Below are 15,243 nucleotides of genomic sequence, written 5' to 3' on the forward strand. Positions count from 1 at the left end.
CTAATTAAAAATACAATATTCATAATAACCATACATTTGAAACAAACATATATATCATATGATCGCTAACCTTATTTTCATGAAATTGTCTAGAGAAGGCACCTGCCATTTATTTTTCATGCGATATGAATTTCGAACGGTTATTCCGAGCAATTCACGAAGAGTTGACCTGTATGGAGTATCAAAAATCGATTGGAAATGTTTTTCATTCACTAGATAGTTTGAAAAAGTATTTTTTTCAATTTACGAAATATAATTATTCTTTTCAATACTTTTTTTAGTGGCCGGCGGAAGAAGTCGTCTCCACCTCATAGATCTTGGTAATTCTGATCGCGGAAAATCTAGCGGAGGAATTCCCCTTTCCGGTGTTGGAAACATCATTCTAGCTATTTTTAACGGCCAGAAACATCTTCCCTACAAAGAGCATAAACTCACTCATCTACTCAAAGACTGTCTGAGTTCCCTCACTTGTCACGCTGCCATGATAGCTCATGTATCACCATTTGCACAAAATTATTCTGACACTCTGACCACCGTACAACTGGCTTCTAGAATACATCGGATGAGAAGGAGGAGAATCAAGTTCGTTTCTTCGGCTTGCGGGAATGGTTCTGGAGGTAATGATTTCAAATTCATTTCATGTCAACATTTATTTTTCATCTATAAATCATTTTTATCGTACCTAGGGAGCTCTGGAGAGGACGCCATGAAAACAACTGGTACAAGTAGTGAACCAGATCCCTCGAGTAGCGATTTATCTGCAGATACCGTTATTTATGTTGGTCCGGCTGATGATGCAACGGATGGAGAACATCCTCCTGTATACCTCCCCAGCTTGAACTCTGGAGACAATCGTTGTTTAATGACCAAAGCCCTCAGAGGTAAATTTTGTTTATTCGTATATTCACCATTCAAGATTCTACTGGGAGGAATTACATTTAATTTGTTCTTCTTTTCAAAACTATTACAAAGTTTTCGAAGTATACTTGAAAATAAGTTGACTGCCACGCGATTCTCTTTACTTTTTTAATTTAAAATCATTTTAACATAAATACAAATTCAATGTGTAAATATTATTTTATTTACTGCTTCAATATAATTATCATAATTCCAATATATGTATATATAACTTTTTCAGGTTCTATTGCTGAGCAGAAACCACTGCAGTCGCCAAAACAGCAGAAGCTCGAAGATAAACCGACTGCACATCGAACTATGAGAACCTGTCACAGTAATAAAACATCTCCCTCTCATACGAATTCACCCAAAGCTTCACCTAGTAGAATACCATCTCTGAAGTCAAGAATAGACAACAGTAAGCAATCTACTGCTGGTTGCAGTGATGAACAATGGATCGATGGTCCTCGAGTATCCAAGTCGAAAATTGCTGAAGCTTTACATTTAATGAAAGAAGCTTGTCATGTCAAGAAGTGTGAAACTTGGATAGATGGCCCGATGCAAGATGAAGCCCCTATAGCCTACGGCTATATGGATAGTCACAAAAAAAATATGATCAGACAGTGGGTTGAACATCAGACGATTCAAATTCAGAAGACAAAACACCCTAGTCCCAAAATAGCAGCAGTGAGGTCTTCTAAAGATGCTACAAAGCAACTGACACAGTTCAAGTGTAGTGAGGAAGCAAATGGTAAAGAAAACAGTATCAAACAACGAGAAGATACATTTGTGAATGATGGAGGAGCAAAAGAAGAATATTTGAAGGAAGAAGATTTAGAAGACGATGAGGAGCCAGAAATTCCTCCTGCCCTTCCACTTATTCAGCCTCTTAGTAGTAGGGAAGTGTCTCTGGAAAGCCTCGATCAGTTACTCAAGGAAAGAATGCTCTCTAATGCCGAATATAACAACTTTCAGAAGAGTGCATACGATGAAGAACATGACGATGATGAAGTATTGGAAATAATTGAGGTGGAGGAGCCTCTTGAACCAGTTCCAACTCAAGATTGTTGTTTGCAAGTTACTGAGGAGGACATTGCACTTTGTATGGGATATGTCGAAAATCCATTACCAGAAGTTGACCAAGAAAATCCTTTGGATCACCCTCTGAGGATCCTCAGCCAAGAAAATCTTACAGTTGTATCCACTTTCACAGATTCCATGTCAGTTTTCAACGACCTCGAACGAATTCTGCCACGTTACCACCTTGAGCAGAACGGGTATTACAATAACGACTATGAAGATCCCGACAATCCATATCCCAAGACTGCAAATATGAATTCCTCTTCACAAAAATTGAATCAGTTGACGCGCTTACACGAAATTTACTCAAATAGATTGGCTGAAGCTAACGTTTTCAATTCGGAAATGTATCGAAGACAAAATCAGGGCAAAGGGCTTCCTAGATGCGAATCCTTAACACTTACCGACATGTTGCATGGAAGACAGAAAGAAAGCAAAGACGACAGTAGCATTTACAGTGAGCCCGCATATGTACAAGAGAAGTTTTGCGAAAACTGCAAAGTGAATTTATCGAGACCGACATGTTCCGACACTTACTTTTTCAGCAGCACCCGAAACTTGACTGAGAAAACACCATATGTAATCGGCAGCAGATTCCAGAGATACAGTCACAAGTACAGAGATAACTTGGCTCATTTGCGACATCCAGACGGAGCTTCGAATCCAAATTTAGATGAGGTTTTAAAAAGAGTTCCCGGTAACGGTGCTTGCTCTTCTGAAGTGGTTCCGGAGTCGGTAACTTCTCAGCCTCTACCTCCACCGACTAGTCTTCCATCAGCTGAGAGGATAAACCGAGCTATTCTCAGTTTAGAAACTGGGGTAACGGCTGTCAAGCTCACTCACAAATCAGAAGGATATGACAGTGGGCATGACTCAACTCCAAGAACGTCCAAGCATAGCCCGGCGGCAATTTCCAGAAGGGCTGAGAGCGGTTATGATAGTATTGTTAGAGATAGTGAGAGTTCCAGTATTGATTCTGAGCCTAGTAGATTGTCGCACTGTCAAGGTAGAAGAGGTAAATGTAAACACAAACATGATAAATCCTTTTGTTCTTGGTTTTTGAATCCTTTCACATGTAAATATATAGATGAGCCTCCAGAAACACATTTTTGAACACTTTTGAGTTTTTTTTTTTTCGAATATCAGACTAGCAACCACGAAACTCAAGAATCCATAGATGAGAATATACTTGTGATGCACTGTTTGGAACCTTTGGTAAAGTAATAAATATTACTGGAGTTTTGTCCCAACACCAAACCGTTGGTGTTGGGATAAAACTCCAGTAATATTCAGATGAGAGTATGTTAGATGAGTTCCGTCCATTATCAGTTGATGTGATCTAATGTGAACGAAAAGTGTTTACCTGTAAGACATAATATTAGATCACGAGTTCTGGGTGATACTGAGAAATCGTAGGAAATAATCAGTTTTTAAACTCTTCTGTGAGGTGCACAAGTTTTATATTTGCGCGGTAACGATTCTTAGTTTTGAGTTGAAAATATTAAATCAAGAGGGAAAGTCGTTAAAAACTTCATTATATCACTTTAGATCACATTAATTTAACCATAATGAATATTTTTCCATGTATCCACTTTGAAATAGTTCTTTGTCAACTGTGTTAAAATTGATTATGTTTGAGGTGGATCAATTTTCCTTTGGTTTTCTCATGATTTTGATACTAGTTTGATGTTCGAATCACTTGGTCAACCTGTCTATGTTCTCCTTACAATTCATTTATATTCATGTGGGCAACATAAATAATTTCATTTGAGATTCAAGAGGCTGTCTGATCAAATTATTTGCAAATATTCACTTTCTTCATAAGAATAGTTCAATCGAGAGTGGGATGAGATAAAAGGACTGAGATTATTGCAAACGCTTCATTTATTCTGAATCAAGAGATTTTCGAATATGAAAAATAGAATTTGGAACCACTGGCGTAAATTAAATCTATTGAAATCATTCTTATCTCACCATAATAAAAATGCAGTCTCTGGTCCCGCATTTCGTTAACCTAGTTACCATCATCAGGAGATTATTGAGAATATTCTTCTAACGACTATGCTGATATTTCATACATATCTAGACGAATCATACATTTCATTTTAAACTGATTCTTTGTACTTAATGTTATGTGCTACCTGCCTGTTATTTTTTATCTGTTTTCTACCTTTGTTTGAAGGTGGTTGACAATGTTTCGTGGTGTATTTCATCAGTTCGGACTTCCATTGTCTAATAAAATATAAATTGATTTCAAATCCTGAATCCGTGTGGTGAGTATGAGTGCGTGTTCCGCTATTGCCGTTTGTCTTTTTCACCTAATCTACAGTTTCTTCGATGTCACTCAGCCTTGTCCCCATGGATCTTTTCGTGGTACCGATATAACCGGTATATCATATACCATGCACCTGCGAAAAAGTTTATATCGGTACCACCAAAAGATCCATGGGTACAAGGCTGAATGAACATCGGAGAATGAATGAAGATAGTAACATTGAAAATCTCTTAACCAATTTATCAGCTCTTTTTTTACACGCCTACATAATACCAGGGAGAAAATAGAAAAAATATTAAATATCCGGCAGGTAGCAAATAATATTAGACAATAGGAATCAATTTAATGACCATCGTTATGTAAGATAATGATTCGTCTAGATACGCTGATGCTAACTTGGTTAGCGAAAGACGGGAAAAACATTTTTGTTCTGGTTAAGGAATATTATTTTCAATAGATTTTCAAATATATTCGATCTGAATCATCACTTATTCATTCTAATGACTATTTCAATAAGACTTCCCTTGGTTCCTTTATCTTTCTTCAAAAATAAACACCATACGCATTTGTGATGAACCTGATATGTAATTACCACCATGCAAAAAATTAAATAACAATATTTCATGTCAAGTACTTTCTAATAATGAATAATTTGACGAAATAATATTTTCTAGTGAGAATTCTTCCAATTCACTTCATTCCACCATTTATTTCCATTTCATCAGTTGAATTGATTCAATTTATTTTTTTAAATTTCAGTGGTGTTTATTTTTGGACGTATATTAAGTCTGTTTTATGAACTGAATAGTATTTTAACATCTCTACTAAACGTGTAAGAATATCTGAAACTTTAATTTTACAAAAATATGTATTTATAAGAAGATAACAAAATGTAGAATAGTATCTATCAATAACGAAACAGTATGATCAGTATACGTTGAAATATGTGTCAAATTCATTATACATACATATGATTTCATCATCGAAATATTTTGTACATTGTGCATATCATGTCGAATTTTATGAAAGGGATCAAAATTTATATCTTGCCAACTTTTCTACCGATTGAACCGTTATATGCTTTTTGATCTCATAAATAGTAGCTTCTGTAAGAGCTTCTACATCTTCCTATAATTTGTATTTTTAGAGAATATTTTGAAAGTATACGACTGTCTTTTCGAAACTACAAAGAACTGAATATTCAAAAAAAGGTTTTTCAAGGCATCCCTTCATTACTGAAAATTTCGTGAAAGAAGCTTAAAAAATGACAGTATTTTTCATGTTTTCGAAAAGATGTTGTATATTCAAGTAGTTAGATTTCGAGGCCTCGATAACAGTTCAATTTCTGAATATCACTATTTGAAAACTATCACAATGTCTTCAAGCTGTTGATAATGAATCCAAACATATCTTAACACACATATAAGATCGTATTACATCTACATTGGTAGCAGTTAGAATATTGTACTACACTATGTTCATTTTTCTAAGTCGGAATTCAACAATATTCCGAGATTTCAGCCGAAATTTGATGAAAATAATTTTCAATCTCACAATTTTTGTTAAATTCTAGTTAAATTAACTCGAAAATTTATTTAAGTCCGACTTTGAACTCAAAACTTATTGATTTTTTTCAAAATCATATGTAGCCCTTCGACGCCTTTGTACTTATATTGAAATATGATCCACGCATTTTTGTATAGAGTTACCTCTTTGAAATTGATTGCTTCCTGTCTTTTTTTGAAAAATTTCCACATGGTTTTGTATAAAGATGGAGAAGTATAAAGCCAAAACCTTTCTTTTCCAAAAATTAATCTCTCTTATAAATATACACCTTTCAAATTATGAGTAGGAACATTTTTTAAATAGATAGAGAACAAACATTGATAGTTTACGACATCAGGTAGAGTGATATTCGTAAACATAATTCCCTATGATTATACTTGGCAGAATGCTTCGATATAAAAGCAAAAATCAATTCCCAAATTGAATAAATTTCATTACTTGAATAACGGGAAATTTCAGCAAGAACATTTGTTCGAAAGTGCAATGTTCCAAAATACAAATAGAGTACATAAATGACTAAACTCGTATATATCATACTTGACGCGAGTTAAGTAACTTTGAAGTCGAAAACCGTTTTTAAAAACAATTTATTTTATTCAAAATTACAATATAAATTTCTAGAGAACTTCTCACATCGAGATCTGCAAAATGAATGATTAAAAAGTTACGATGATAATCGTTTCTGGATCCGGGGTGGGAATCTGCAAGCACTGCATTTCCTTGGATAGTCTGCAAAATCTCTTCACATAACTTGCATTACCAATACTTCTTACTATTCATTTCATTGAAATTCAGAATTCGAATAAGTTTTGATTAGGATCTGGACATTTCTGAATATCATATATTCATGGGGAAATTTCGATTGAAGAATTATGATAGGAAGCCTCCAAATCTATGATATGTTTTATATTTTATTTGTGATAAAGTAGATGATATACTCAAACTATTGTTTTCAGAAGAGTATTACTATACATTTATGTACATTAATGTAAATTTGTGTATTTATTTAATATTGTTACTTGAATTTATTTGTAATAAAGCGTTAGAACTTATTGCAGTTGTATTTAGACTATATAAATAAAGATATAATTGAAAAATGCATTTTTACTCTCAACTTGTTTAGGTTTCAATAATGACAGTATTTCCGATATTTTCATTAAATTTTTCTTCATACTTTTGGGCAAATTCTTCATCTCGCCCAGTTACGTCCCTCGTGAACTTATAACAGTTAATACCACTCTAAAAAATTAAATGGAGTCGCGATAGAAAACTAGTACGTTACCAACAAATAGATGCCGCCACAATATATATTGTGCACATATAAGCTTAGTTATTAAGATAGGGATAAATAACTTATCAGAGACTAGATTTTTGATGCTTGATCTATTATCTCAACAAAGGTTTATGTTCTTCAAACCTGCCCAAAAGGGGAAGAATATTAGTGTAGGATATATGCTTTTATGCCTATGTAGATGAATTCATTCTCTCAACCTACTGTAAGCTGGCGATATAGCTATATCTAAGGTAAAGTATAACTTCAAAACGGCGACGTCTCAAGTATTGAAGAGACATCTTCCTTTTTTCCTTGGGGAGCCTGGGTTCATTAAAGTCCCCTTAGAATTGAAACATTTGTGCTATAGGTGTAATATAATTTATATCTTATGAACATTTTGGTATTGTTTAAAATTAGAAAAGTGAAATCTTCTCACATTTGAAACTTTGAGGCCTCAGGAGCTCAAGGCTCCCTGCCAGTATTATAGGGGGAGTCCTATAATAACGGTTGAATAAAATTTATAAACTGACAGATAAATCAAGGGATTCGTTAACAAATTTGGAATCAACTGAGAAAGGTGTAGATGTTAGGGAAAGGAATTATGAATATTTTAACTGGATTCGAGTTTGATTCGATCGGTTACCGTTTAGAGTTAATTTCCCGTTTTCGTTTTGTATGCTATATAAACTCCGGGGTTGATCAAGCGGGTGGCGCTCTACCCTCCATCTTATCCACGCCCTTCTTCACTGTTAAAAAGCTGGCGGCCTACCCTGGGAGCTATGATCTCTCTCTATCTAGTCTAAATTTTATTTTGTTGAAAGTGAAGTTCACGCGGACGCCACCTAGTGTTCACTAGCTGAACTTATTGAAATGCAGATCCAATAGATGTAGAAATTTTTCTGGCTATGGAATGTTTTATTGTCGGGGTTACATAGTTCGTACCCTCACAAACAGATGGCAAAAAAGGTGCCAAATCAATTTTTTTCTTTCCGTGATTTCGTTTTTGGAAATTACATCCGATTACATTACTCAAAGCATTGGGTATCATTATGAAACTATACTGTGACGCAACTCCCTCTCCTAACCCTTGAATTTTTTTAGTACAGAAGAATCATCGTAGAAACCGAGTATTCCTATCAAGTATTCTGATTGGTTCGTTTACAAAATGATATGCTATTTAACGGCTTGTATTATCGTTCATTTCTGAAACAGATAGATATCAAGTTGACAATGTTATTGAATTTTAAAATAAGATTCGTTGATAGAAAAGTTCACGCGGACGCCGCCTAGAGTTGACTAGCAGAACTTACTGGAATGAAGATCCAATGGAAATGTAGAAATATTTTGTGCCTATGGAATGTTTTCATGTCGAGGTTATATAGTTCACGCCTTCACAGATAGATGGCAAAGGAGGTTCAATAGGTCATATGCATGTAATATAAAATAGCTCATTTTAATTTTTTTCTTAATCTATTTTGATACCAGATCAATGTAAATGGGTTCACATGACTATATACTTTATAAATTTCGAATAGTTCATAATTGAACTACATACATACATACAACAGAAATACATCTATGTTGATTCTCTTCTCTTACTTGTACTGTGAGACTGAAGCTTTACTTTTCATAAAGTTATTTTGTCTGAACTCGGACGTAATTTTACCAAACCCACAAAAAATCATGATTACTTTCATAATCGATAATGATCCCATGTTATTCAAAGTCTGAAGTCAGAAAACCGAGATTGAAGTCATTGAATAAAATGAAATCAAAATCATTGTGAAATGATATACAACAAAATAAATGTCAGGAATAATTCTCCCCAAAATATGGTAGATCGGTGACCAGAGCCGAGTTTAAACTGTGATGTGATCTAAGTTTCAACTGTCTCAGGAGCCAAGTTTCGACTGTGAAGGATGACGGGTTTCAATTTTGACGGGAGCTCAGTTTCAACTGAGGAAAAAGACCAGTTTGAACTGTTGCAGGAGTCGTGTTTCAACTGTGATTTGAGCCCAGTTTGAACTCCGACGGGAGTCAAGTTTCTGCAATGGAATCTAAGATAGCTATCGTATCGTTTTAGACGACAGTAGGAATTCTAAGTGTTAGTTCGTATCGTTTCGTGTCTCAAATTTTCGTATTTCATCCGATAGGTGTAGATGTATCGTTTAAAGATTTCGATATATGTTTCCCTTTTCAATAGTACATGTTTTTCAACTTTTCAAAATGCTAACATGAAAACGAAATAGTATTTTTGGATGTTTTGTGTTAACCACATTCATTGTGGAAATCCATTTTGTGTCTCTTATGTGGTGGTTCCACATCATCTCTCTGGGGCATAGTCTTTGATGTTGAAGGTGTCTTCGATGTTGATGGTTCATCAAGACTATTTTCGCAGGACTCTGGTTCAAGGGATACAGGTACACCACCACATTCTGGATATTTTCAGTTCTAGTTCACTTGGTGGTTTCACATCATCAAGTCCACCCCCAGTGCGAGATAATGAAGCTCTCATTGCAGCACCTTTTTTTTAAATGAATATTCAAGATCTGACCAAGACTTAAAACGAAAGCTCTAATAAGTTATAAAAAATCCAAGTATTTGGGACTTTGGTTTACCTTCTGCCATTTTTCAGTAGGTTTTGCTACATAATGAGCATTCAGATTATGCGCCAATTTATCCCAATGTTTTTTATACAGATCCTTTTCTCGATGACCAACAAATTTCCCTGTAGCCAGGAAATAGTGCTTCTCCATGGCCTCTAACATAATTTGCCAATGGGTCTCTCTTACTTTGAACGACATTTTTAAAAATTTGTTTGTAAAATTTGTTTCCAAGTAAAGATAAAATTAGCAGTAATGCTATTCCATCAAAATAATGATAATGATCGTTATCGTCTTTTAACTCATCAATCTTCACTTGAATGAGAATAAAGTCTCAGTTTTTATGAAGAAATTCTGACCGAACTCAGAATCAAGACCAAAAATGAAAAGGAAAGCAGAAATCATCGTGAATGATGTACACAAAATGGATTTCGTGATTCGTGAGTGTTTTTTCCAAATATGGTAAATCGGTGGCGGGAGCCAGGTTATAGCTGTGACGCGAGCTGAATTCCAACTGTGATGAGAGCAAAGTTTCAACTGTGACGTGAAGCCAGTTCCAACTGTGATGGGAGCCAAGTTCCAACTGACACAGGAGTTGAGTTTCAACTGATGAGAGAACTGAGTATCAACTGTGAAGGGAGCTAAGTTTCAACTGTGGCGGGTGCTGAGTTTCAACTGTGAACGGAGCTGAGTTTCAACTGTGACGGGTGCTGAGTTTCAACTGTGGCATAAGCCGAGTTTCAACTGTTGCGAGAGCCGAGGTGTATGGAAAGTGTTACTAATTTCTATCAAGTAACGAATAACGACCGAATAATCCTGCCAAAGTGAGGCAATAGTCATTGTGGCATCTTCATTTCTGAGTAGAACGAATATCGTCCGAAAGAAGAGAAAACACACATGAAATTTCAAAATCTTCTCTTCGAGCTCCACATACTCTATTTTGATCACTTTCTCAAGATGCTTATCCTGATAACTGAAGAATTTAGTAAAAGATGATCGAACCGGGTGATGTTAATATGCTGTCAATCTCCTTCGAAAATTCACACTCTTGCCAAATTAACACGTTACATAGCACGTTAATAAGGGTATGCAAAAAAATAATAAAAAAAAGTGATCAATCGAATGGTTTGCCTGTGCATGATTAGTGCCGAGATATTCCTAAATGAAATGAAAACAGATTTTTCAGTAGTTTCTCCTTTAAAATTTGAATCGCGTTGTATTTTCTGAGGTTCAAGTGAATACGAAAATAACTGAGCACAATACTATTTCTATTTATGCAAAAAGCCGTATATAATATTCCATTGAAAAGAAAATTACGAATAATAACAATTATCGTTATTACTCATTGACATAACAAACAATAACTCTAATGACGCAAACTTTGAAAAACCACACATTCAAATTAATTAAATGCAATTTGAAACTTGAAAATATAACAAACGATGACAGACAGAAAGAACTATTAGTGTATAATCATGAAACAAAAACAAACCATCGCGGAATTCAAGAAACCATACAACAAATTAAGAAAAAGTACTATTGGCCCAACCTAGACCCAATATAGACTTCCAGTTGAAATCAGTTAAAGAAAAACTCCAATCAATCTACCCCTTAGCGATTCGAAAAAAACGAGGGTTGATCAATGGACTTGGAAATATTGTCAAATTTGTTTCCGGTAACTTAGATCAAATTGTTCATTCTCTGAATCAACAAATATCATTGAATCACAAAATACTTGAAAATAACAATAAAACATTTTCACTCATGATTCATAATCAGAATGTGATCAAAGAAAGTATCGAAGAGCTTAACAATAATAGCACACATTTTTTGTCCTTATACACAAATAAAATTCAACTTGGATACACTACTTTCAATTCTCACCAATATTGAAAACGCCATTTCTTTCGCTAAACTTGGCACCTTACATCATAGTATAATATCTATCGACGATATAAAATCAATACTCGATTCGCTTCTGAAGTATCATTCTAAAGATCAATTGGTATATTCAGAAATCGAGGACAGCTATAAACAATATGATATAACACCTGTTGACGCATATTTTTCGAATACAAAACTAATTTTTGCATTGCATATCCCTCTAGTGCATCCTAAAACCTCACATTACCACCTTTATTCAATACCTACTCAGAATTTTAGCACAATTATTCCAAAAAACTCCTTTTTCACAATGAGTAATGACGGTACGCAGATCGTTGTTGCCTAGGACGAAAATTATTTTTTCCCCTTGTCCGGGGTCCTAGGCAACGACGATCGGCGTACCGTCGGGTTCGTTTCCTTCTCCCATTCATATTTAGTTATATTTTTCTTCATATTGATTCCCACGAGCAGCTTGGGAAGTTCGGTCCGCCCCTGCAGAGCCCCGCGTGCAGGGGTAAGGCATTTTACACCGAGAGGTTGCCATCTTCCCGGTGGCTCTGTCCACGACCATATATCGTCTGGTCATCACCTCTCGGCACGGGTCGCATGACACCTTAGGTTACGGAATTTTGGTTTAACAGGTCCAGGTTCAGTAACAGGCACAGGTTCTGTAACAGGTACAGGTTTAGTAGCAGGTTCAGGTTTATAAACAGGTCCAGGTTCAGTAACAGGCACAGGTTCTGTAACCGGTACAGGTTCCGTAACAGATTCTGTAACAGGTACAGGTTTCGTAACAGGCACAGGTTCCGTGGTTCTGTAACAGGTACAGGGACAGTAACAGGTGCAGGTTCTGTAACAGGTACTGTAACAGGTACTGGTTTTGAAACAGGTACTGTAACAGGTACAGATACTGCAACAGGTACAGGTACTGCAACAGGTACAGGTACTGTAACAGGTACAGGTACAGGTACAGGTACAGGTACAGGTACAGGTACAGGTACAGGTACAGGTACAGGTACAGGTACAGGTACAGGTACAGGTACAGGTACAGGTACAGGTACAGGTACAGGTACAGGTACAGGTACAGGTACAGGTACAGGTACAGGTACAGGTACAGGTACAGGTACAGGTACAGGTACAGGTACAGGTACAGGTACAGGTACAGGTACAGGTACAGGTGCAGGTGCTGTAACCGGTGCAGGTACAGGTACAGGTGCTGTAACAGGTACAGGTTCTGTAACAGGTACAGGTTTAGTAGCAGGTTCAGGTTTATAAACACGTCCAGGTTCAGTAACAGGCACAGGTTCTGTAACCGGTACAGGTTCCGTAACAGATTCTGTAACAGGTACAGGTTTCGTAACAGGCACAGGTTCCGTGGTTTTGTAACAGGTACAGGGACAGCAACAGGTGCAGGTTCTGTAACAGGTACTGTAACAGGTACTGGTTTTGAAACAGGTACTGTAACAGGTACAGATACTGTAACAGGTACAGTACTGCAACAGGTACAGGTACTGTAACAGGTACTGTAACAGGTACAGGTACAGGTACAGGTACAGGTGCTGTAACAGGTGCAGGTTCTGTAACAGGTGCAGGTTCTGTAACAGGTACTGTAACAGGTGCAGGTTCTGTAACCGGTGCTGTAACAGGTACAGGTACTGTAACAGGTACTATAACAGGTACTGTAACATGTACCGGTACTGTAACAGGTACAGGTACTGTAACAGGTTCAGGTTCTGTAACAGGTGCAGGTTCTGTAACAGGTGCAGGTTCTGTAACAGGTACAGATTCTGTAACAGGTGCAGATTCTGTAACAGGTGCAGGTTCTGTAACAGGTGCAGGTTCTGTAACACGTACAGAATCTGTAACAGGTTCAAATTCTGTAACAGATACAGATTCTGTAACAGGTACAGGTTCGGCAACAGGTTCTATAACAGGTTTCGTAACGGGTTTCGTAATAGGTTTTGTAACAGGTTTTGTAACAGGTTCTGTAAGTAGGTTAGGTTAGGTTACGTTAGGTTAGGTTAGGTTAGGTTAGGTTAGGTTAGGTTAGGTTAGGTTAGGTTAGGTTAGGTTAGGTTAGGTTAGGTTAGGTTAGGTTAGGTTAGCAAGGTAAGGGCGCACTACCCTGCTGGACACTATTTTTTCGTCCCAACTCGTGAGTTACGTACCGAATAAGTACGTTCAACCAGCCGACTAGGTCTACGACCCGGCCAAGGATGCCGCACAACCCCAACAGTCTCCAGAAGTTTTGTTTGTCCCATCCAAAACTTCAACTTAGGAGGGAGGAGTTACGTACCGAATAAATACATTCAACCAGCCGACTAGGTCTACGACTCGGCCAAGGAGCGCCGACGCTGCAGTATCAAATAGCCGGCATTCCAGGAAAAGCCAACATTATAATTTCTCACCATTTATATTATATTATTAAAAATTCAGTCTTGATGTAACTTTTGTACGAACAACTTGTCCAAATAAAAATATTTCGTCTTTTTAAAAACGGTCTTCGTTCTTTAAAGTACGTAATTCGCGGGACGTTTGGTATCGTAGCTTTTGAGTATAATCTCATCGCTAGCGAGGTATATTGAAAGTGAATGCGAATAGTTGGTAGATATGGGTTGTGGTTGATAAGCGCGTTCTGATAAGTTGGAAGAGTGTCTGTTATAAAAACAATGACATAATCACGAATCGGATTAAAGAAAAAACATGAGGCGGAAAAAACATGTCATACAGGGTGCAAATCAATGTTTATAGGGTGTAAAATGTCAGAGGGTGTATCGGTTCAGCGAACGATTCCCGTGTGTACAGGGTGTCTCAAATACGTCACAAGGTAGGGAGACTCTATCGTTTTTGCGTGCGACCGTATTTTTCGTGTGTTTTGACCGTTTTTGTGCGTTTTCGACCGTTTTCAACCGTTTTTCGTGAGTTTTCGATCGTTTTCCGTATGTTTTCGACAGTTTTTTGTTCGTTTTTGACCGTTTTTCGTGTGACCGTTTTACGTGTTACCGTTTTCCGTACGTTTTTCGTGCGTTTTTGACTATTTCCCCAACATGTGTGTGTGTGTACAGGGTGTTTTATTTAAGGAACATGGTAGGGGGCTCTATCGTTTTAGCGTATTTCAATGTTTACATATGAACGTCCTCCCAGTAGGCTGTATTTATTAATATTGACTTCGAGAAATAGTATTTTCTCACAAGTCCAACCTAAATTACAAAAAAATAAATATTACTACTCAATCTCGTTGGAATTTACAAAAAAAATTATTACCTGAGGCACGTTCCTGGAATTCAGTCGTTTGAGCCACAATTACATCACGGAATCCATCAAAAACAGCATTCAAATCTGAAGATTGGTCCACTATTTTATTTTGGGAATCAAATGACTTCGTGTCCCTCGAATCTTGAGTCTGAAGAATATAATTCCCAAAAACTTCCATATTCACCTTGTTGCTTTTATGGATCCTGATGGCCGATTCCAGTAATTCAATGACCTTCTGCCTAATCTCATTGAAAAATGACATGTAGTCAGTGGATACAATCGAACTCTCAACCCTGTACGTAGCAATGCGGCAATTGAATGCATTCGTTATCATTTGAACACCTTCAGACAATTGAACACATGCATTATTTTTATGACTCATGGTTCTTCGGTGAGAGTTCACTTGTGTC

The 15,243-nt window shown here is 36.7% G+C and overlaps 1 protein-coding gene across 2 annotated transcripts in view; it reads left to right on the plus strand.

The window, feature by feature from the left end:
- LOC111507309 (kinesin-like protein CG14535) overlaps positions 1-6,915 on the plus strand; it is a 306,053-nt gene extending 299,138 nt beyond the window's left edge. For both annotated transcript variants that reach the window (XM_074183245.1, XM_074183246.1), the window contains 3 exons: positions 282-617; positions 687-881; positions 1,139-6,915. In XM_074183245.1, coding sequence (XP_074039346.1) covers positions 282-617; positions 687-881; positions 1,139-3,090 — 2,483 coding nt within the window. In that variant the 3' untranslated portion in view covers positions 3,091-6,915. The remainder of the gene's footprint in view (positions 1-281; positions 618-686; positions 882-1,138) is intronic.
- Positions 6,916-15,243: the final 8,328 nt, after the last annotated feature.

The sequence above is a fragment of the Leptinotarsa decemlineata genome, unplaced genomic scaffold (genome assembly GCF_025532065.1).
Source record: "Leptinotarsa decemlineata unplaced genomic scaffold, Ldec_3_MD MMD2_tig00026336_RagTag_RagTag, whole genome shotgun sequence".
NCBI classification, from domain to species: domain Eukaryota; kingdom Metazoa; phylum Arthropoda; class Insecta; order Coleoptera; family Chrysomelidae; genus Leptinotarsa; species Leptinotarsa decemlineata.